Here is a 24,777-nt window from a genome sequence, read left to right as displayed (position 1 = left end):
ATTGTGATGATGCTAATATCAATTGTGTAACAAGTCTTGGTGTTTTCGTTGAGCCAACGAACACAGAACCATACAGAAACATTTCAGGTTACATTTCATTGTTTGAGGCTTCGGTTTCATGTTATTTAACGCCACACTCAGCAATATTCCAGCCATATGACGGCGATCTGTTAATAATCCAGTCTGGTCCAGGCAACCCAGTGATTGACATCATGAGCATCGACCAACGCAATTCTAATCGATGACATGCATCAACCAAGTCAGTGAACCTGACCACCTGATCCCGTTAGTCGCCTCTTACGACAAGCATAGTTGCCTTTTACGCTCAAAGTTTTAAACTGGCGTGGTTACATATTGCTCACAATATACTACCCAACCCTTGACAGGGATACTGAGACACACATTTGAGATTTTGCCACAAATGTTGATGAGGGGAGGGGGGGGGGGGGGGGGGGGGGGGGGTAGGGATTTCCATTCAACCAGTGTGGGAGTGTATGAAAGTCATAACTAAGATTATGGATATGTATTTTTTTACATACGGTCTGTCTGCATGAAATATCAGACACAAATACATCGATTCTGGTCATGCACAGATCAACGTTTCTATATACATCACAGGAATTCATTCACTTTTGTATTCATAGTAAACATAACGGTCATGAGCATGACAGACTTTGCTTACATCAAGACATTTCTTTACTAATGACTGACCACTTTGTGATTTAATTACATGTAATTATAGTTCCAAAAATTAAAAGAATTTTATCACTGAAAAAATAATAAATGTTTTTGTTTTTTCTGCACACAACTCATTTTAAAATGCATAATTATGATCAAATTAGCCTGAATCCTGGAAAAAACACTCGACTTGTCATCCTTTTACAAAACACAGAGGACAACAACTTATAAAATTGTATACTTATGTTCATTGTAACTTGAAAGAAAGAGAAGATACTCCAGTCCATGGGAACATTGAACAATTTTCGCGGACTTCCCCAAACAAATAGTTGCATTCAGTTCCAACACTGACACTCAAAATATTCCTATGAAGAGTTGAGTGGTATACATACTACTCACAAGAAGTTAAAAAACACCCATATTTTTCATATGACTATAATCAATCCGTCATGGCTCGTGGGAATTGCAACACAGACTTTCAATTGTGGGTGCTCTTTAACTTGTTTTGAGTAAGTATATCATTGACATACTTTTGTACATCACAAAGCACTGGCATTCTTCTGTATCACTGACAAACATTTGTGACCATGCAATTTCAGGTTGGGTTTCAGGGGCATAGTTCACAGAAGGTCTTGATGAGGCAAACCAGTGAATGATGTCACGAACATCACTCAATGTCACAGTCACACAATAACAGTATAATCAGATGAGAAAACAAAGTTCATCTTCATGATCTCAAAACAAGCATTATGCCAAATACTGAGACCAGTTATATAAAATGAAATTCCAAAAGGCATAATTCATGTAAAAATATTACGGAATGTATTAACATGTATGAATGACTAATTGATAGTTTTTTTTCCTACATCATCTACTTATTCTTCTCTATGACTAATAGTATATATTCTGGCTATCATATAGAAATAAATTATTTAGTTACGCTCAACAGAATCATAGTTTGCACATAGGTATTTTTCGATTCAAACCTATATGAACGGAAAAATGCACAGTCAATCCTTAAATATTCTGGCAATTATACATAAATCAATATGATAAATAGCAAATATACATTTATAATATACATGAATCATAAGCTGTACAATTTCTTATTTTATTTGGTTAAAGCTGGAAACTGCTGTGACATTGCTGTGTGCATCATCAATTGCTCAATACCATATATATTAATGTAACAAATGAATATCCAATACCAATTTATTGAAAAGAATTACTTGAACAAACACATTCATTCAAGCATGTATGGACGGAAAGTAAATTATTCATTTATCACATTGAGAGATGTCCTTCATGGGCCAACTTTTGATGAGTCAGCTTAAAAAGACTCTTGAAAAGCGTATCCACTTATATCCAAAACATTTTTTACCTGATAGGTTTTAGAATCAATTGGGAGTGACTCAATATTGCTTAATGCCGCAGCAGGGACTTCAGCCTCCACTTAGAAGCTCAAGTTTTGTAAGAAACAAATTCAGGTCGCGTGGGACCCTTTCATTATCAAGAGAATCCTTTCATTGGAGAACCTTTCATCTAAAGAACCCTTTCTTCTAGAGAACCCTTTCATTATCATCAAGAAAATCCTTTCTTTTGGAGAACTGTTTCATCTAAAGAACCCTTTCTTCTAGGGAAACCTTTTTATCTAGAGAACCTTTTCATCTGGAGAACCTTTCTTCTAGAGAACCCTTTCATGTAGAGAACCTTTTCATCTGGAGAACCTTTTCATCAAGGGAACCTTTCATCTAGAGAACCCTTTCATGTAGAGAACCCTTTCATCAAGGGAACCTTTCATCTAGAGAACCCTTTCATCTAGAGAACCCTTTCATGTAGAGGACCCTTTCATCCAGAGAACCTTTTCATCTGGAGAACTGTTTTATCAAGAAAACTTTTCATCTGAGAACCTTTTCATCTGGAGAACCCCTTCATCTAGAGAACCCATTCATATGGAGAACCTTTTCATCTAGAGAACCCTTTCATCTAGAGAACCCTTTCATCTAGAGAACCCTTTCATCTGAGAACCGTTTCATCTGGGGAAGCCTTTCATCAGGAGAACCCTTTCATGTAGAGAACCTTTTCATCTGGAGAACCCTTTCATCTAGAGAACCCATTCATCTGGAGAACCCTTTCATCTGAGAACCGTTTCATCTGGGGAAGCCTTTCATCAGGAGAACCCTTTCATGTAGAGAACCTTTTCATCTGGAGAACCCTTTCATCTAGAGAACCCATTCATCTGGAGAACCCTTTCATCTGAGAACCGTTTCATGTAGAGAACCCTTTCATCTAGAGAACCCTTTCATCCGGAGAACCCTTTCATCTAGAGAACCCTTTCATCCAGAGAACCCTTTCATCTAGAGAACCTTTCATCTGAGAACCATTTCATCTAGAGAACCCTTTCATCTGGAGAACCCTTTCATCTAGAGAACCCTTTCATCTAGAGAACCCTTTCATCTAGAGAACCCTTTCATCTGAGAACCGTTTCATCTAGAGAACCCTTTCATGTGGAGAACCCTTTCATCTATAGAACCTTTTCATCCAGAGAACCCTTTCATCTAGAGAACCTTTCATCTGAGAACCGTTTCATCTAGAGAACCGTTTCATCTGGGGAAGCCTTTCATCTGGAGAACCCTTTCATCTAGAGAACCCTTTCGTCTGAGAACCGTTTCATCTGGAGAACCTTTTCATCTGGAGAACCCTTTCATCTCGAGCACCCCTTCATCTAGAGAACCTTTTCATCTAGATACCCTTTCATCCAGAGAACCTTCATCTAGAGAACCTTTTCATCTAGAGAACCCTTTCATCTAGAGAACCCTTTCATCTGAAAACCGTTTCATCTGGAGAACCTTTTCATCTAGAGAACCCCTTCATCTGGAGAACCCTTTCATCTAGAGAACCTTTCATCTGGAGAACCCTTTCATCCAGAGAACCTTTCATCTGGAGAACCTTTAATCTAGAGAACCCTTTCATCTAGAGAACCTTTCATCTGAGAACCCTTTCATCTGGAGAACCTTTCATTTAGAGAACCCTTTAATCTAGAGAACCTTTCATCTCAAGAACCTTTCATCTGGAGAACCTTTAATCTAGTGAACCCTTTCATCTGGAAAACCTTTCCACTGGAGAACCCTTTCATGTAGAGAACCTTTTCATCTGGAGAACCTTTCGTCTGGAGAACCTTTCATCTAGAGAACCCTTTAATCTAAAGAACCTTTCATCTGGAGAACCCTCTTATCTGGAGAACCTTTCAACTGGAGGACCTTTCATCTGGAGAACCTTTAATCTAGTGAACCCTTTCATCTGGATAACCTTTCATTTAGAGAACCCTTTCATCTGGAGAACCTTTCATCTCAAGAACCTTTCATCTGGAGAACCTTTCATCTGGAGAACCCTTTCATCCAGAGAACCTTTCATCTGGAGAACCCTTTCATCCAGAGAACCCTTTCATCTAGAGAACCCTTTCATCTAGAGAACCTTTCATCTGAGAACCTTTTCATCTGGAGAACCCTTTCATCTAGAGAACCCCTTCATCTGGAGAACCTTTTCATCTAGAGAACCTTCATCTGGAGAACCCTTTTCATCCAGAGAACCTTTCATCTGGAGAGGCTTTTCATCTGGAGAACCTTTCGTCTGGAGAACCCTTTCATATAGAGAACCTTTCCATCTGCAGAACCTTTTCATCTGGAGAACCTTTCGTCTGGAGAACCTTTCATCAAGAGAACCTTTCATCTAGAGAACCCTTTAATCTAAAGAACCTTTCATCTGAGGAACCTTTCATCTTGAGAACCCTCTTATCTGGAGAACCTTTCATCTGGATGACCTTTCATCTTGGGGACCTTTCATCTGGAGAACCTTTAATCTAGTGAACCCTTTCATCTGGAGAACCTTTCATTTAGAGAACCCTTTAATCTAGAGAACCTTTCATCTCAAGAACCTTTCATCTCAAGAACCTTTCATCTGGAGAACCTTTAATCTAGTGAACCCTTTCATCTGGAGAACCTTTCATCTGGAGAACCTTTAATCTAGTGAACCCTTTCATCTGGAGAACCTTTCCATCTACTAAAGATTCCCTTTACCACAACACCTATGCAGCATTCACTACAACAAATCATTTAGGCTAAGTCATCAACAACATGTTCAATTCCAGATTGTTTGTAGGCATTCATTGTTTCATTTCTTAGACCTGCAGTGCTAGTTCTTAAAATGTACCCATGGTTTGACAGGGTATAAATGGGCATATATATAACAAAAACAAACTATTTAGGCCATCTTGGGAAGGGTTGGTCACATGACAGCCACCAAATGATTATCTTTTTGGTCCTATCCATCAATCATTTCGCATTTGAATCATAAGTCTGGTCGTAAGAGGTGACTTTATGAGAATTACTGTGAAACTATAGTAGCATCATAAATCATCTGATACTTTCACCTCTAGCATCTGAACAAAAGCTAGATAATAACTGAACAGATGAAAAATTATATCTACAAAACTTGTTTGTTGTTTACGACCACAATATTCCAGCTATATGACTGTGGTCTGTTAATAATTGAGGCAGGACCGGAGCCAACTAGTGATTGACATCATGAGCATCGATCCACACAACTGGGATACGATAACATGCATCAACCTTGTCACCTAGTCTGACCCCCTGATCCATTCAGTCACCTCTTATGACAAGCATGGGTTGCAATGAATCACTGAATTGTCTGGTCAAGATTATTTACAGACTGCTGTCATATAACTGCAATATTAATGAGACTGACATTATGTAATAAACAAACAAAATCATCGTGTCAACACAAGCATATTAATACAAGAAGGAAATTAGTTTCCCATTCAAATGATTGTTTGTTTGGCATCAATTAACTTGAATATACACGATATATTATGGAGTACCTGAGGTAAATTAGCGAAAAACATTTGGCATCTAAAACGGATTTTGTAAAAAATACAATTGTGACCTGTAGTGTATCAATATGGCCTACAAAAAGCAATTTCACTCAGACATCTTGTATCATGATATGTATGGTATTGTGATAAACTTAGTATTTTGATAGACATAGTCTTGTTATGATTGTAGAATAGTGATAAACATAAGGAAGAGAATTTATGGATAACAAAAGGTGGAAACAAATTATGTGTTGGCTTCCCTTGTTAAGTTTCCACCTTTTGTTATCAAATTAGTCTTCTTGTTCTTACACGTACATACATATGCTCTCTGCCTTGTAGCATTCATTCACCTGATGAAGGGGTATGCATATACTCCGAAACGTTGACATCCATAAATTCTCTTCCTTATGTGTATCACTTTTAAATGCCTTTCAAAGAAGTGATAAACATATTTTGATTAACTTGTTAAGATAAACATAGTATTGTGATAAACGTAGTATTATAATTAACGCTGATTGTGACTTCAGAGTTTTATCATCCCGACAATGTTTTGAGCCGTTGAGTATTTGCTCACAAAGTATATTCATATGCATATTCAAAATGTTTCTATTCCAGGGGGTCCAGCTTATTGGCTATTGTTAGGTTTCTGGTTTGCCCAAAGGACACAACTTTGGACAAAGACTTTGCATCTCTTTAGACGACTAAGTCAACCCTGCCCCCAACAGGACAAGAAACGTTAACATCTAACATTACAGTGAATGATACAATGTTGAACCACCAGACACACAATCAAGAAAGTCAATTAAACAGGATTGGTTGTTCTTTTAATAAGTAGGACTGTGCACTAGCAAAAAAATGGTTTTGCAATATATTTTGATACAGGTGTCTGTATTGTGATATATTGTGAGCTTAGTGTTTTACACTGTTTGTACACGCAGATCCTATTTTCTACATACCAAAGTAGATATTATTCAGCATGATCAGTCGCTGCCATTTTGTAGTCATGCATTCAGGGGAGATAACAATGTGAGTGAAAACTTTCGTGTTTCTGTCATTTTGTCAGTTTCGAGGGAAAGACATCATGTATGAATGCATCTCTGTGTTGACCTTAGGTTAAGCGATACAAATGATAACAAAACTTTTTTACCCAATATACTGGAACACTGATTATTGCAATATGCATTACTTGAAACATAGTGCAGTGTACTGGTAACAGTGTGCAGTCCTACAGAGTACAAGGTTATCTGACTTGTACACCGTGCAGTCCTACAGAGTACAAGGTTATCTGACTTGTACACCGTGCAGTCCTACAGAGTACAAGGTTATCTGACTTGTACACCGTGCAGTCCTACAGAGTACAAGGTTATCTGACTTGTACACCATGCAGTCCTACAGAGTACAAGGTTATCTGACTTGTACACCGTGCAGTCCTACAGAGTACAAGGTTATCTGACTTGTACACCGTGCAGTCCTACAGAGTACAAGGTTATCTGACTTGTACCCCGTGCAGTCCTACAGAGTACAAGGTTATCTGACTTGTACACCGTGCAGTCCAACAGAGTACAAGGTTATCTGACTTGTACTCCGTGCAGTCCTACAGAGTACAAGGTTATCTGACTTGTACCCCCCGAGAAGACACAGACTGTTCTCAAGGCTGAACGTCCAGCACACAATGGCCCCACAGCGGTTACCATGGACACTGGATTGGGATATAACATATTCTCAATGTCTTTCAAATAACAAAATTGTTGAGAAGAAGGAGAAGGAGAACTTATGCCAGTGTTCCCGTTGACTTTTGAAACTACCAGTCCACCAGGACTGGCAACTCTAAAAATGACCAGTACCCCCTAATTTCCGTCAGTCTCAACTTTTACCAAATAAAAAAAGTATGAAAATTACCTGGTTTTAATTCTTAATATCATGTTTAATGCAATGACGCCATCTCTGAAGTAACTTTGTTAAATTTACATGTCATTTACATAAAGTTCAGTCACATGTTTCTCTTTTTTTTGGTTAATATTTCGAGCTGAAGTTGCCACAAATGTACAGTTAACCTCGATGCAAAGCGTAATGTGATTTGCTTGCACTAAAAATAGACAAGGGGAATCCGTGATGCTGACAGACATGCTGACTTCATTCGAAACATATACTTATATGAATATAGCCAATGTTTTGTTCAAAAACAAAGATTTGTAAAGGACTGACAGGCACATGAATTACTGGTCCAAGCTTAATTTTACCGGTAAAAGACTGGTATATACCGGTTAAAGGGAACACTGCTTATGCAAATATATAAAATATTGTAATAAGGCCAGACCACGTCAATAAAACAGGATCTTTCACCAACTTACCAAAAATAATATTAACCCTTATGATAGACTCTTACATAATCAAAACATAATCTCAACAAACAATAAACTTGTGATCATGCAGAACAATGCAAAAATATAATATACGAAACTTGTGAGGTGAAATTTATGTCGCATTCAGGATTATTGCACTTATATAGCAACATGTGTGTGTGTGTGTGGCTTCTAGTACTAGTCCGGACTTATACCAGTTTTATAGTGCTAGCCCACTGAGATACCATGCCGCAGTTTAACATGGATACCCCAATGAGACACCATATACTGACTCCAAGCCGACCAGTCCTTGTATTATCCCCTTACTGCATAAAAGGTTACAAGCACCGTCTTTTCATGTGTTTTGGTATGACGCAGACAGGGATCAAACCACCAACCATCCACTCTCCAGACAAACGCTCAATCCACTGGACCACGGAGGCGGTCTATGGCTCTAGTATTAGTCGTTGCTCCTAGCATTGAGAGGGTTAGTATGACAATGTTACATATATTAGTAATGTATTAATGCAGTTTGGAGTAGGAGATGTGCTGGAATCGAGGTGCTTGGGACTCCACGCTGTGACTGGGAGGCGTTTCGGGGGAGCGGTACGCCACGGGGTACTCTCGCACTTCTTGATGATGCAAGTGACTCTGAAACGCCACCTAGTGGTTAGAGAGGAAGGAAAGGGAGATAATTAGCAAGAAGCCATGAGCAGGAAGGTGTATTAGTGCAAACTGAACAAAACCTATTTTAAATATCTCTACACGATTGGTAGACTTTGTGCATCTAGTTTTGATCAGGGGCGAGAAACCATGATTAGTTGGTCAACAAGTGTACTCTGCCCACAGGAGTGAGTGAGTTGGTCAACAAGTGTACTCTGCCCACAGGAGTGAGTGAGTTGGATTTAATGCCGTCTTCAACAGTATTCGAGTTATATCACGACATGTCACCTTGATGTCTCGACATGACATCACTGGTGTAACCCACGAGCAAGCGTAGGGTGTTGTCAATCTAGACACGTAATCAAGACGATTCAGGATACAAACTCACGATAATACATTTCTGGCTTATGTTGCTGGCGAAACAGGAAACATAACCTGTGAGATTTGAAACATACAAATTTGGGCTACACAAGAACAGCTCTGGTCAAACCATTTGAAGAATATTGCTGACTTTGGATGTCTGTGAAAGGTTTGGGTCAGTTTTATGCTACAGAAACACCTCTGCCCATAAGCTAGTGAGATGGGAGAAGATTAGAAAATTAGTATGAACATGTAATAGATATTACACCAATAGACATAAACAAAACTACAAGAATTAGTTCCTTAAACTACAAACTACTTGTTGAAGATTAATATCCAATACAAAAGCCAATCTGCAGAGACACCAACCCTCATTGAAGCTTTGAAGGAATCAGTGGGTTAAAAAGCAGAACAATTTCATGTGAAAGAGAATAATGTTATCGGAACCATTAGTTCCCTGTCCTGTAAAGACCGATTGAGTTTTAACATAACATATTTTAACATAACAACCAATCAGAGACCTCATACGATGGAGTAATGAATACCTTAACACTATGTGAAATGAAAGTATTGCTTTCATTGGTCGACAAGGACTTGCTACAGAATGATTCATGTCACCTGTGCATTGACAATTTGCTCTCTATGAGGTGGAGGAAAAGCGTAAAAGCATAATTCTAGGCTCAAAATCATAATGGTTTGCATTTCTGAATCCAACACACTTGGAGTTCAAAAGTTGGATTAGATGTTTCACTGAATAATTTGAGAATGTGACCTACATTTCCATAGTCATTTAAACAGTTAAATTAATATTCAGCTCAATGCTGTGCTGTTAACATAAGCTTTAGTGTCAGACTTGATATCAACATTGAATCTGCTTTGACATCAAGCTTGTCAGTCACCCATCTTGCAGATGTAGCGGTCATAGAAGACTGGAGTCCTGTGTCCAGGTCAGGATGCCATCTGAGGGATGACTCCACACCCTCCCACACAGACTAGAGTGAGTGAGTGAGTATGGTTTTACGCCGCTTTTAGCAATATTCCAGCAATATCACGGCGGGGGACACCAGAAATGGGCTTCACACATTGTACCCATGTCGGGAATTGAACCCGGGTCTTCGGCGTGATGAGCTAACGCTTTAACCACCAGGCTACACGACCGCCCCCACACAGACTAGACCAGCAGTGTAAGTGACCTACTATGAGATAAGGGACCTTGTGGGTGAAATCTCATTTTGACTTTTTATTATATTTTAAAATTACAGTAACACGAAAATACAATTCACAAGCTTCAATTCATATTTATTACAGAAATACATGACATCACACATGGCTATCTTCACTGAAGTAAGTCGATGTCAAACGTGTTTATGACGTTGGAGCACAATTGTATCCTAGCACCCATATGGTCCCTTTTCTCTTGGTGGCACTGCATTTCAAGCAATGATATATGACAAAACTCAGACACCGTACTTCCCTTCAGTTGTCCCAAACAAGGGCAATATTCTGGGGTCATGCATCTTCCTGAGGCAAGGGAGTTAACTGACTATAAAAGTTCAGTTTCAATCCTTGCTGAACTAGGCTGGAATTATGGAGTTATATTTGGGCTGGACTAACGAGTCAATGCACAGTCCAATCAAAATCACGTAACCAATCAACATCTGGTTTTGTAAACTGCCATGCACAGCATGTGTACCAACAACTTAGCGTCAACAGGTATTTTTCATGTCCTTAATTAAAGGCTCACGTGATTTGATGCACTTCGCGAAGAAAGACCTGTTTCATTACAATATAGATCTTGAGTATCGATCAGATTGTCTTCACAAGGTGACGCCATTTTATTTGAAGCAAATGGAATTGACATGACACACAGAATCTGATTGGTCAATAGGAGGGACATAGAAGGGACATAACTCGTTCGAACCACGATATTCCAGCCTAGTATGGCAAGGGTGGAAACTGGACATTTACAGTCGGTTAACTCCCTTGCCTCAGGAAGATGACCATTCTGTGAAATTGCAAGCCCCTGTGTGTGTTATATCAAATATCTAGTCAACCTTAAGCACGAAGTCCATTCCAGAATCTTTGGCAGCTTGTATGAACCATATCCGAATCACTGTATATGGGTCAGATGTCTTCTTGTCAATAAAAAGACTGTCATGGTTATAGAAAGGAATATGGAGAAAAGCTTGTTCTTCTATTTCAACAACTGGGCACTGTCAGGTGGGTGAGTGGGTGGGTGAGTGAGTGACTGGGTGAGTGAGTGGGTGGGTGGGTGAGTGAGTGGGTGGGTGGGTGAGTGAGTGAGTGGGTGAGTGAATGACCGGTGTTCAATATCACCAACCGCTTCTATCACAGTTGACTTGTATGTTGTAAGGGAGCAGACAAGATAATGATATATAAGACAGTATGTTTTACACCATCAAGTGACCGAGATTATTCTTTGCAACATTTTAAATACAATCATACCAAATATAAGAATTATATCCCAGTGTTGTTATTCGCATTCTTCATATAGTCTCATGTCAGGTAATTCATGTCGGGTAATCAACCATGTCACTGATGAAACAATCCAATTTAGTCACCTCTTAATACAAGCAATAGAATGCTGGGTCACAACCCCTCAATAATTATAGTGCTGATATTGTGATAAGTCTGTGTTATAGAGTTGTAGTTACAGTCATCTTAGCGTTAAGATTCTTTGTCTGGGTCTCGATTGAGGGCATGTCAAGGCAAACCTATCAGATAGACTTTCAGAACATGTGTTGTGTTTGAGAGATCATGAAACATCCTTGTGTTTCAAGCCGAATTTACTCACGCGTATTTGTGCAGGTTTCAACTTGTGTAATGTTTCTTTGTCCATACCGAACACAATAGCATTTAGAGCACCTGCAACAGGAACAACAGAAGACATGAACATCACAATCCGACGTAACAAATGTTATACTGTAAATCTTGAAATTTATGCATGCATGAATTAAATGCGAAAAATGCGAGTGGTCTTTGCTCGCATCAATTAAGTTCGCATTTAGGTCTCCAAAATGACTATCAACAATAAGACGGCCTCGCTGCACACTTTGGATAGCGGAAATACCAACTTGAATGTAAACACAAACACGGTTTATTGAGCAGCAGTTGTAACGTTGTTGACACCTTCTCAGCATGCCAATCAGTGAACTGTTGTTGGGTCAATTATTTTATTGCCTTTGAACTTTCTTAATGCCAGTCAAGGGGGCACGGGTGGCCCAGTCGTCTAAGGCGCCGCGATTCGCTGTGCAGAGTTGCGTCCCTTGGGCACGCCAGAAACCTAGGATTGTGGGTTCGAATCCCGGTTCGCCCCGATTATATTTCTAGGTTTGTCAGCACCATACCCGTACCCGTGGGTTTCTCCGAAGTGGTAAACGTCTGAGACCTGCATCACTTCGGGCTTTCCTCCCACATTAAGCTGACACGCCGGGATATAACTGGAATACTGTTAAAAGCGGTGTTAAACCCAACTCACTCACTCACTCACTAATGCCAGTCAACAGAGTAAACATATAAACTGTGTGTTGTTATTAGGAAAACACTGTATATTGTTTTTACGGAAGTGCTCTACTCAGCGCTATTTGATGTTTGATTGGGTTCAGATAAGGACATGTATCATTCCACTGGGGATGGGGTTGGGGGACTCGCATTGATAATGAAAAGCATTTTGGGCTAGGAGTCAGCAATCGTATTAATATGGAGATGCATTAATTTCCAAATTTGCAGTATTGTGGATAACGCTTTCTTTGTAAAGTACAGATTCTCGTGCTTTGTGTGCTGGCGATTAGGTGCCTCAACTTTCTAAATGACATATTGTTTTCATAGCTTCCGGCCATGGGAGCCATGCCAATTTACACTTATCAGAGGGGTACACAAAGTACATGATCTAGACTACCAGTTGTCAGACTTTCATTTTGTGGAAACCTCGGTGACTGAGTGGGTTAGATCGCTGACTTTGTGTGCTGGCGATTAGGTGCCTCACTCTGTCAGTATGGGTTCAAATAATGGACATGACTCAACCCAAAAAGTACAAGAATCTATACTTTACAAAGAAAATGTCATCTCAAAAATAACATTTGTTACATTTGACAACATTCTAAATGGCATTGTGTGTTCAATGAGTTGAGGTGAAAAGAGGTCTAATGTCATGTTCAAGATTGTTTCGCTTACATAGCGACATGCATCCATGTGTGTGTGTAGCTGCTTATACTAGCCAGGCTTATACTAGTCGTATAGTGCTAACCCACTGGGATACCATGACACGGGTTAATATGGATACCCTACTCCGACACAGTAGACTGGCCCAGAGCTGACCAGCTAGTTTTATACCATTCAAGGCTAGGTACCATCTTCTAACATCTTGCCATATGATGCGGCCAGTGGATTGAAACACTGACATTCTGATCTCCAGGCAGACACTCTATCCACTAGACCACAGAGGCAATAGCGAGTGAATAACATGTCCAAAACCATTTCATTCACATAATGCCAGCTAGTAGTTACAGAAAAAGAATTTAACTCTAAGGATCCAGACCACAATGTTACAATGATCTTATAATGTTTTATAAAACTGTTTCAGTAACTGGTGACACTTTTGAGTGAGTGAGTATGGTTTTACGCCGCTTTTAGCAATGTTCCAGCAATATCACGGCGGGGGTACACCAGAAATGGGCTTCACACATTGTACCCATGTCGGGAATCGAACCCGGGCCTTCGGCGTGACGAGCGAACGCTTAAACCACTAGGCTACCCGACCGCCCCGACACTTTTGAATGAAAAGGGTGAAAATAACTTTATAGGTAACATAATAACATCTGCATGTATGAAGCTTGTTAAGCTACCATGAAAGAGGACCTCACTCATTCCCCAAGTCACAACCTGACAATGGACGTTGGATACTAAACTAAACTGTACGAAGGGGGTGACTGGCTTTATAAACACAGTGATCATAACAATAAACAAAGATGATTTTGGAAGAGTGAGTAGGGTTCAACGACACTATAACAGCTATATTCAAGTTATATCACAGCGTGTAAAGTAAGGTGGGAGGAAAGACCGACGTGATGCAGGTCTTAGACATTTAAGACTTTAGTGAAACTCATGGGTATGACAAACCTATAAACAGAATTTGGCAAACCGAGATTTGAACCAACAATCATAAGTTTCTGTCGTGTCCTAAGGACGCAACTCTGCACAGGGAATGGCGGCGCCTTAGACGACTTGGCCTGCAGTGGTCCCAACTTTTGAAGAATAAAAGAAAAGGAAGGAATACATACCATGCAGTGGAGCTGATATAGACGCCAGCAGGACCAGCGCAAACACATGGTAATGGGGGGATATTGCATTCTGAATCCTGAAACACAAGTTCCAGACACATCAGCATACAGTCATGGCACTGTGCTATATGTGGCTTGACTAGAGAGACTTCACCGTGGGGTATTGATGGACCAAGAGAGTTTGTTTTTTGGTAGTAGATTTGTAAATTGCACTTTTATGTCGTAATGTTTTCGAATTCAATTAACTAGTGACCATTAGCTAATTATGAAGGCCTGGGTTTGAAATTCACATGGTATTGTGTGACACCTTACTTTGATGTTTACCTGTTGACGAGGGTGTGACACTGATGCTTACCTGTTGATGAGGGGGAAGATGGACACGGCCAGGTACACAAAGGGGTAGAACCTCAGTGGTTTGATATCCTCCTTCAGCATTTGCTGAAACACACAGAACAGAACAGCTGTCATCAGACAACGGCGGGAACAGACCACACTGGGTACCCGTGACCCCATCTTCCCGAGGCAAGGGAGTTAACTGACTGTAAATGTCCAGTTTCCATTGCATTCCACCGCCGTCATATAGCTGGAATATTGCTGAGTGCGGCGTTAAACAAGTCAAACAAACAAGAACAAATCAAGGTTAGTGCACTTATATCGCAAATCAGTTTGTACTGAAACTTATGCTGAGTTTATAGTGCTAGCGCACTGAGATACCATGCCGAGTCCGAGCTGATCAGTCCCTTAATGCCGACCACCAGGCAGGGTAACAACAAGTACCATCTTTTATCATCTTTTGGTATGACATGGCCAAACTACTGACCTTCCGCTCTTTGGACAGATGTTCTATCCACTAGACCAAGGAGACAGTTTATGACAAGGACCCCTCAAATTTCGCACTTGAAATTGAAAATTGAATAACAAAAGATTTTTGAAAGGCATTCTCCATGATCATTTGTTTTTTTCTTCAGTTTGTGTTCCTGTTCCTGAGAGGTTGTTCTTACATGTTCTCTCTCTGTGTCAGGATCGTATGTTCCTTCCCAGGTGTTGGCCTGTAATGAAAACAAGTGTTGACAAAAACGTGATGGAAAGTAACATTATCTTCCCTTATTACAGTAAAATATAGATCTACATGCCTCAAGTTTTTATTATACTCATATTGATGAGTGAGTGAGTTTGCTTTAAAGCTATTTTGATGCTTATTATCCAAACAGTTTAACTGACGAAAACATTTACCTACAATACACAACAGTCATGCACTGATTGAACAGTATGTGAGTCAAATCATGCCATGTCAGCTTGATGTGCGAGAAAAGGCTAAAGTGATGCAGCTCTCAGACAAACCTAGAAAGTTAACAGGGCCTAAATGGGTTTTCAAACCCATGATCACAGGTTTCGGATATGCCAAGGGAAACAACTCTGCTTAGGGAATTCAATAGCTATAACCGACTGGGCGACTTGATGTCCTTGAACAACAACCATGTACTGTGTATCACTGACTCTATCAGACTGAAAAATGGCAGGCCCTACTTGCATCTGCGCGCCAAGATGATCGTAACTCCCATAACAATAATCAAAGCGCAGAGATGGGCCCAGAGGGCAGTTTCATTATCTTTTCAACTGTTGATAATGCATATGATTATCAACAAAATGGTTTGGATGACAGTCAACATGGTCACTCTACTAGAAAATGAACTGATCTGAAAACCTAAGCTAACAGTGAGCAATTATTCTTTTACACCAGAGTCAACAATATTCCCACTATCTTGGTGGCCTGTACATAACCGAGCCAGTGTTTGATGGCATGAGCATGCATGCGACAAGATCCTTGAAGATCTTCAGCAACCCATGATGTTGTAAGAGGCGACTATGCTTGTCGTATGAGGCGACTAACGGGATCGGGTGGTCAGGCTCGCTAACTTAGTTAATGCATGTCATCGTATCTCAATTGCGCGGATCGATGCTCATGATATCAGTCACTGGACTGTCTGGTCCAGACTTGTTTATTTACAGACCACCATCATATAGCTAGTATATTGCTTAGTGTGGCGTAAAACAACAACCAAACAAAGCATGCTACAATGACACACAATCAGTCGGGTCAGACATTGTGGCCACCCAATCCTCATTGCAGATGTCTCTTTTTCCTATCTGGACAAATTACCACAGGCATCATTGATCAAGCTTCATAAAATTACTTGCAGTAATATGACGGCAGCCTGTAAATAATCGATTCTGATCCAGGCAATCCAGTGATTGATATTAATGATCTAAATCATTGAGGAACATTGAGACAAAATTAACCAAGGCAATGAACCTGCATGAAGCCAGTGATCGATATTGAGAGCAACGATCAATGTTGTCAGGGTACATCATAGTCACTGAGCCTGACCACCCAATCCATTTAGCAAAGACTGCTGGCAGTGTCCGATATAACTGCCTGCCCACAGGCCTGTGACTGGCAACTTTTCTGTCAGGCTGCATAAAATTTTCCTCCACCTGCCCGAATGTCTTGGAGATAATTTTAAGACTACTTACTTATTCAGTTTTATTATAACTCCTCGAAGATTCTCAAGTAATTGCTTGCATTATTTCTACTGAATCAAGATGCAATTTGTCTCTATTCAATATTTATAATGTCAGAATGCGGGCAGGTAACTTTGAAGATGGGCAGGTAACATTTATGGGTCACATGCCATTCCATGGGTTTTAAAATGTGTTCAAACACTGGCTGCTGGGGACCTATTCCGACCCGGGAACCCCACAGGATTGGCACTATTGAAGAGGGAGTGAGTGAGTGAGTGAGTTGGGTTTAACACTACTTTTAACAGTATTCCAGTTATATCACGGCGTGTCAGCTTAATGTGGGAGGAAAGCCTGAAGTGATGGAGGTCTCAGACATTTACCACTTCGGTGAAATCCACGAGCACGGGTATGGTGCTGACAAACCTAGAAAAATAATCAGTGCAAACCGGGATTCGAACCCACAATCCTAGGTTTCTGGCGTGCCCAAGGGACGCGACTCTGCACAGCAAATAGCGCCTTAGACGGCCGGGCCACCCGTGCCCCCTCACTATTGAAGAACTGGCAGTAGCAGTACTTACCTTTCTGTGGAGCATGACGGAGATGTAGATATAGGCCACAAACAGCAAGGCAATGATGATGAACAGAGGGCCATACCAGCTGAAACACATCAACAATATCATAGGAATCTTGTATGTGTAGGTTTTCTTTGTTTGCTTGTTGTTTAACGCCGCACTCCGCAAATTTCCAGCTACATGACGGCCGTCTGTAAATAATTGAGTCTGGACCAGACAATCCGGTGATTGACATGAGCATCACTCCACTAAATTGGGATACCATGACAAGCATCAACCAAGTCAGCGAGTCTAACCACTTGACATTTTCACTATGGGTTAGAAAAGAAAGTAGTATATCTGATTCTTGTATCTCAATAAAAAAACAACATAAACATGCAGTTCTAGTATATCATTTTAAATAAATAAGTCAACAATAATAACTTCAAAGATCAGTTATTTCATAATAAATACAACAAAAGTTGACAATATCGGTGATGTTGTTTAGCATAATAACGCAAAACAAATCGACACTACTATCACTAAATCAAGAGACAGATGCCAGTGGACATGAACTAATATTTTTTCAGTTTTAAAGAAACATAAATGCAAAATGATATTGCTTGGATGGCAATGAAATTGCTTGCAATTTATTTTAATATTCTACACCTTCTTATTTCTAGTGCTGGGGATTCCTGAACACCAAAGCCCCATATTAGAAAATGTTTTTTATTGCAATTCATGCACATGCATTGGTTACAGAACAAACCCAGTGTGAGCAGGTAAGGGACACAACACTCCCTGACATAATTGAGCTCGATGGCTTCATGCTTAAAATTTATCTGGGTCATTGAACAGTGGTTAGGACGGTACTTGTTTCACCTAACAACCTCATTATAAGAGGGTTTTACTTTTCGAAGGTAAGACTTGTTAGACTTCATGCCAGAGTGAGGTTTTACTTTTTCCTTGTTGGACCTCATCCCAGAGTGAGGTTTTACTTTTTCCTTGTTGGACCTCATCCCAAAGTGGGGTTTTACTTTTTCCTTGTTGGACCTCATCCCAGAGTGAGGTTTTACTTTTTCCTTGTTGGACCTCATCCCAAAGTGAGGTTTTACTTTTTCCTTGTTGGACCTCATCCCAGAGTGAGGTTTTACTTTTTCCTTGTTGGACCTCATCCCAGAGTGAGGTTTTACTTTTTCCTTGTTGGATTTCATTCCAGAGTGAGGTTAATAAACCTCCTACCATGTTTGTGTGACCACGGGGGTTTTCGAAATGGTTGAATTCCCACATAGAACGCACTCGTTTAGATGTCACCCTGCAGTCTGGTTTACAATGATTGTAAACACTCCTGTGAGAGCTACTAATACTTCTATCAAAATAAATTTGTACTTGGTGTTTCAAATGTCTAATGTTCCAAAATCGAAGACAAGAAATGAAAGTTTTCATTATGGATAACAGGAATCTAACCTGCAACCTCGCATATCGTGTTTAGTTTTGTAACTCACTGTTTTCCCACTGAGCAACCGGGGTAGGTGCTGAAAAGTTGTTCAATTTGACATCACATGAGTTCAGTTGGTCCATGCTGCATGTGTTTTTTCTCTCAAATGCTTTGATCGGATTCCTTTTACACCGCAACACACTGTATTGTTTCACCTTTAGGTACCTCGATGTGTTATATTATCCATGTGAGGAGTTGATTTATATGTTGGACAAACCACTTCTCCTGAGGATTGCTTGAGGTTGTAAACTCTGACAGGAGCAATATATACCGAGGCCCACAGCTACAGATAAGCAGGGTATTTGAGTAAAATACCCCCCTCCCAAATATTCAAAACCCAATTACTTTCAATTAACTTTCGTACAGAAACGCATGCATTAAATGAAAAACTCAAATGTATAAAAACAGCACGCGTAAATACCCAATGAACGGAGCTAATTTCCGTAACACAATTACGAGCTAATTACTTTACGAGTCAAACCTATATATTTAGAAGAGTATATACATCTAAAACATTATTTTATTTTTTTTTAAATCTTAAAATGTTCACTAATTTTGGGAAAAAACATTAGATTGCTGAATAGATGAGTGAAAAAGTATTGGTTACCCAATGAAAAATGTAATAACCCAATTAAAATAGAAACCCTAGAGTAAAAACTCAATTGCTCAAAAAGTTATCCGGAGCTCTGGAGGCCCCTAGGTACCTTCCCTCCAGTCAGGGTTTACAATCTCAAGTAATCCCAAGGGAAGGTGCTTTCTCCTTGTCACACTTACAGAAATTTTCAGCAACCTAGCCTCTTGGTATTACAGCCTTTCGAGGAATCATTTTCTATAACTTTGTGTTGGAATTAAATTAGCGTATTTCAGACCTGAGTTCACATACTGTCCAATGTTTGGACAAAATGGTTTAAGAAAAGATCAAAAGCAGGACATTTCTGTTGGAATTGGGAAGAAGCCGTGCACATGTTTAAGGAAGGTATCTTAATTATCTTAAAGTTCAGTTGGAATTTAAAATCTGTGTCTGTTTCTTCTATAAACGAGCATACCCAAACTGAAACAAAACATTTTAGAGTTGTAACAGTGCTGGTTTGCTGAATATGATAGAGGCGTGTAAAAAAAATAAAGTCTGGGCCAGGCAATCCAGTGACTGATATTATGATCAACATCCCATGTTGTTGGCGCACAATGACATGCAATCAAAAACATAAACAAGCCACACCAACGATTCATGAAACTGCCGCTTACAACGAGTGCAGTGTACTCAGACCAAATTCTAACCCGGAATCCCCACAGGGTGACTGATGCTGTGAGCACTGTTTAGTGTTACTATGGCAACAGATATAACTTACATGCCCAGCCTCCATTTCCAGTCTTCGATAATCCAGCTGAAAGGTGAATAAGTGACAAGGTGTTAAATGGAATTGACAGTATTTCAGCCATGTCATGGTGTTACTATGAGAAGATTGTATTTAATATACAAGAGTTGTGATGTATTTCGATGGAACATTAATGACACGCCATTTTGGAATCAGTTTGCTTGTAGTAGATATTCACAGAGAGTTGTCTACCCACAACAGCGGCCTGTAGCTGACACAGTTGTCTACCTACAACAACGGGCCTGAAACTGACACAGTTGTCTACCCACAACAGCTTCCTATAGCTGACACAGTTGTCTCCCCACAACAGCGGCCTGTAGCTGACACAGTTGTCTGCCCACAACAGCGGCCTATAGCTGACACAGTTGTCTACTCACAACAGCGGCCTATAGCTGACACAGTTGTCTACCCACAACAGCTGCCTGTAGCTGACACAGTTGTCTACCCACAACAGCTGCCTGTAGCTGACACAGTTGTCTACCCACAACAGCGGCCTGTAGCTGACACAGTTGTCTACCCACAACAGTTGCCTGTAGCTGACACAGTTGTCTACCCACAACAGCGGCCTGTAGCTGACACAGTTGTCTACTCACAACAGCCGCCTGTAGCTGACACAGTTGTCTACCCACAACAGCGGCCTGTAGCTGACACAGTTGTCTACCCACAACAGCGGCCTGTAGCTGACACAGTTGTCTACCCACAACAGCGGCCTGTAGCTGACACAGTTGTCTACTCACAACAGCAGCCTGTAGCTGACACAGTTGTCTACCCACAACAGCTGCCTGTAGCTGACACAGTTGTCTACCCACAACAGCGGCCTGTAGCTGACACAGTTGTCTACCTACAACAGTTGCCTGTAGCTGACACAGTTGTCTACCCACAACAGCGGCCTGTAGCTGATACAGTTGTCTACCCACAACAGCGGCCTGTAGCTGACACAGTTGTCTACTCACCACCAGGCTCCAGCAGGCCCGTAGCGGTCGTTGATGAAAGGCAAGCAGGACACCACAAATGAAAACACCCAGCACAAAATATGGTAGGCCCTGAAATATAAAAAAAACAAAAAACCTTACACTTAAAGTAAATCATGAAGATGAGGCAACAATCCAATGTAATTGATACCACTACTGCATGTGCATTTTTATGGGTACCAACTAAAAAAGGTGTTTGCCAATATTTCACTGCTGCACGTGAATGTTCCAAAAACAACAGGTTGTGTTTTGTTTCCTTAAGCATCCATTTGGTGGTCTGTGGTAATGTATACTGACTCTGAGCTGACCAGTCCTTGTTTTAGCCCCTGAATGCCGAGAGCAAGGCAGGGTTACAACAAGTGCCATCTTTTAACATCTTTTGGTGTGAAGCAGCTGGGGATCGAACCCTGAACCTTCCGCTCTCTGGGCGGACGCTCTACCACTAGACCACAGAATCAGTGCCATCTCAGCAGGGTGCACTTACTATGAAAAGATCATCTTCTGCAGTGACCAGTGGAAGTTATTTTGATTTGATACCTCTGAGTGACCAATCAGAATAACCCTGACTAATCAGAATAACCCTGCTCAGACTGTCTAATCCTGCTCAGTCTGTCTAACCCTTCCCAGTCTGTCTGACCCTGCTCAGTCTGTCTAACCCTGCTCAGTCTGTCTGACCCTGCTCAGTCTGTCTATCCCTGCCCAGACTGTCTAACCCTGCTCAGTCTGTCTAACCCTGCTCAGTCTGTCTAACCCTGCTCAGTCTGTCTAACCTTGCTCAGTCTGTCTAACCCTGCTCAGTCTGTCTAACCTTGCTCAGTCTGTCTAACCCTGCTCAGTCTGTCTATCCCTGCCCAGACTGTCTAACCCTGCTCAGTCTGTCTAACCCTGCTCAGACTGTCTATCCCTGCTCAGACTGTCTAACCCTGCTCAGTCTGTCTAACCCTGCTCAGTCTGTCTAACCCTGCCAAGTCTGTCTAACCTTTCTCAGTCTGTCTCACCCTGCTCGGTCTGTCTAACCCTGCCCAGTCTGTCTAACCCTGCTCAGACTGTCTAACCTTCTTGGTCAGTCTAACCCTGCAGCTGCTCAGTCTGTCTAACCCTGCTCAGTCTGCGACCTGGTATAGCAGCACACACAACGATGCCAAGCACGTACCACTCAAACCTGTGTGTGGTGGTGGCCCTGATGACGTTCATGTAGAGGTTGAAGGTGATGCAGCCCACCCACAGCAGCACCGTCCAGTCTGGGGAGAGAGAAGGTGTGTGAGTGAGTTGAAAGTCACGTCATCAATATGTCAGCCATTGTGACCAGACTAAATAATGCATTCACTTATTCCACAACCCTCTCATCAAAAGACAACAAGACAAGAAAATAGCCACCATGGGGCACATTAGAATTTTGTTTGTTCATACAGTAGTGGATATAAACTACAAACTCCTATAAAGCCTTAAGAAGAGGGAGGCACTTGGGCCGCTTTATGTCATCAGGAAAAATGATTAAATGTGAAATGAATGCAAACAAAAAGCCTATTCTCCGAAAAGAATAACACTGTCTTGATAAATATCTCTTAGATAAGCTACCAGCAGTAGTTTCTGAGAAATCTTGTCCCCATTGCACACAGTATGCTAGAGACAAAATAACATGGATCAAGGGGAATAACTCTGTAAAAAAAATCCTTGATGGGACCAATCTTTGAACTGTCTTGACGAGTATCTCTTAGATAAGCATGCACACTTTCATTCATTCATTTCATTCTCATTTCTGTGAAAAATTGTACCCATTTCACATAGTATGCAATAATTTGAAAAGCACATAGTGAGTATGGTACCATATACACAGTGAGTATGGTACAATATACACACAGTGAGTATGGTACAATATACACACAGTGAGTATGGTACAATATATACACAGTGAGTATAGTACCATATATACACAGTGAGTATGGTACAATATATACACAGTGAGAATGGTACAATATACACACAGTGAGTATGGTACAATATACACACAGTGAGTATGGTACAATATATACACAGTGAGTATGGTACAATATACACACAGTGAGTATGGTACAATATACACACAGTGAGTATGGTACAATATATACACAGTGAGTATGGTACAGTATACACACAGTGAGTATGGTACAATATATACACAATGAGTATGGTACAATATATACACAGTGAGTATGGTACAATATACACACAGTGAGTATGGTACAATATATACATAGTGAGTACATATCAGTATGATTAGAATAGAGGTTGCAACTGTGAGGTTGTTCTCACAGCAGCCGAACTAAACATACCAAAAAATGTCAGCCACCATCCCAAGAAGTTGCACAGTTTACTGTCAGGGATCATGTCACTCTGAAAATAGAAAAAAGACAGTTAACATGGTTAAGATCAAACTTCAAACATATTCTGTTTCTCCTATGAGAAAAAAATGACATTGACACAAACAGCAAAGAGCTGAAAATTACCATGGTTACTGGTGTTCCAGAAGACTGAAATTTCTTTACAGAGTCTGAGAAAGCAGCAACAGTTGTGTTAGAATTGGTTAATTATTCATTGCACTGGATGTTAGCTGAGCTGTAGGAATGGTCTTACACGGAATACATCTACGCTGAACAGACTTGACACACAATCATCACTGGGATGGGACGATGTCATGTTTTCAGGGAAATGATGGTGAAATATATTCTGCGTTTTGTCAGGACAAGGTGAACACGAGTTTGGGAGGGGCAGTGGTGGCAGGGGCTGTGGTGGCAGGGGCTGATGTGTCAGGGGCTGTGGTGTCAGTGGTGTCAGGGGCAGTGGTGTCAGGGGCAGTGGTGTCAGGGGCAGGGGGGGCAGGGGCTGTGGTGTCAGGGGCTGTGGTGTCAGGGGCTGTGGTGTCAGGGGCTGTGGTGGCAGGGGCAGTGGTGGCAGGGGCAGGGGTGGCAGGTGCATTAGTGGCAGGGGCAGGGGGGGCAGGGGTGGCAGGGGCTGTGGTGGCAGGGGCAGGGGGGGCAGGGGTAGCAGGGGCAGTGGTGGCAGGGGCAGGGGTGGCAGGGGCAGTGGTGGCAGGGGCAGTGGTGGCAGGGGCAGTGGTGGCAGGGGCAGTGGTGGCAGGGGCAGGGGGGGCAGTGGTGGCAGGGGCAGTGGTGGCAGGGGCAGGGGTGGCAGGGGCAGTGGTGGCAGGGGCTGTGGTGGCAGGGGCAGTGGTGGCAGGGGCAGGGGTGGCAGGGGCAGTGGTGGCAGGGGCAGGGGTGGCAGGGGCAGTGGTGGCAGGGGCTGTGGTGGCAGGGGCTGTGGTGGCAGGGGCTGTGGTGGCAGGGGCAGGGGGGGCAGTGGTGGCAGGGGCAGTGGTGGCAGGGGCAGTGGTGGCAGGGGCAGGGGTGGCAGGGGCAGTGGTGGCAGGGGCAGGGGTGGCAGGGGCAGTGGTGGCAGGGGCTGTGGTGGCAGGGGCAGTGGTGGCAGGGGCAGTGGTGGCAGGGGTAGAGGTGGCAGGGGCTGTGGTGGCAGGGGCTGTGGTGGCAGGTGCAGTGGTGGCAGGGGCAGTGGTGGCAGGGGCAGTGGTGGCAGTGGTGTCAGGGGCAGTGGTGTCAGGGGCAGTGGTGGCAGGGGCAGTGGTGGCAG

At 41.7% G+C, this 24,777-nt stretch overlaps 1 protein-coding gene across 4 annotated transcripts in view; it reads right to left on the bottom strand.

The window, feature by feature from the left end:
• The window catches only part of LOC124111075 (cyclic AMP receptor-like protein A), a 51,359-nt gene that overhangs the window by 5,712 nt on the left and 20,870 nt on the right, over window positions 1-24,777 (bottom strand). For 2 of the 4 annotated variants that reach the window (XM_048391359.1, XM_048391360.1), the window contains 10 exons: window positions 23,466-23,526; window positions 22,307-22,394; window positions 21,136-21,225; window positions 20,156-20,191; window positions 17,336-17,414; window positions 15,236-15,283; window positions 14,590-14,672; window positions 14,235-14,311; window positions 11,750-11,820; window positions 438-8,574 (listed from right to left, as the gene is read on the bottom strand). In XM_048391359.1, the coding sequence (XP_048247316.1) occupies window positions 8,434-8,574; window positions 11,750-11,820; window positions 14,235-14,311; window positions 14,590-14,672; window positions 15,236-15,283; window positions 17,336-17,414; window positions 20,156-20,191; window positions 21,136-21,225; window positions 22,307-22,394; window positions 23,466-23,526 (774 nt within the window). In that variant the 3' untranslated portion in view covers window positions 438-8,433. Of the gene's footprint in view, window positions 1-437; window positions 8,575-11,749; window positions 11,821-14,234; window positions 14,312-14,589; window positions 14,673-15,235; window positions 15,284-17,335; window positions 17,415-20,155; window positions 20,192-21,135; window positions 21,226-22,306; window positions 22,395-23,465; window positions 23,527-24,777 lie in introns of those variants that run through there. The other 2 variants (XR_007219707.1, XM_048391361.1) reach the window with 2 other exon arrangements.

The sequence above is a fragment of the Haliotis rufescens genome, unplaced genomic scaffold (assembly GCF_023055435.1).
Source record: "Haliotis rufescens isolate VD_foot unplaced genomic scaffold, xgHalRufe1.0.p SCAF_9, whole genome shotgun sequence".
In the NCBI taxonomy this organism is placed as follows: Eukaryota; Metazoa; Mollusca; class Gastropoda; order Lepetellida; family Haliotidae; genus Haliotis; species Haliotis rufescens.
This window is presented reverse-complemented; position numbering and strand designations above follow the sequence as displayed.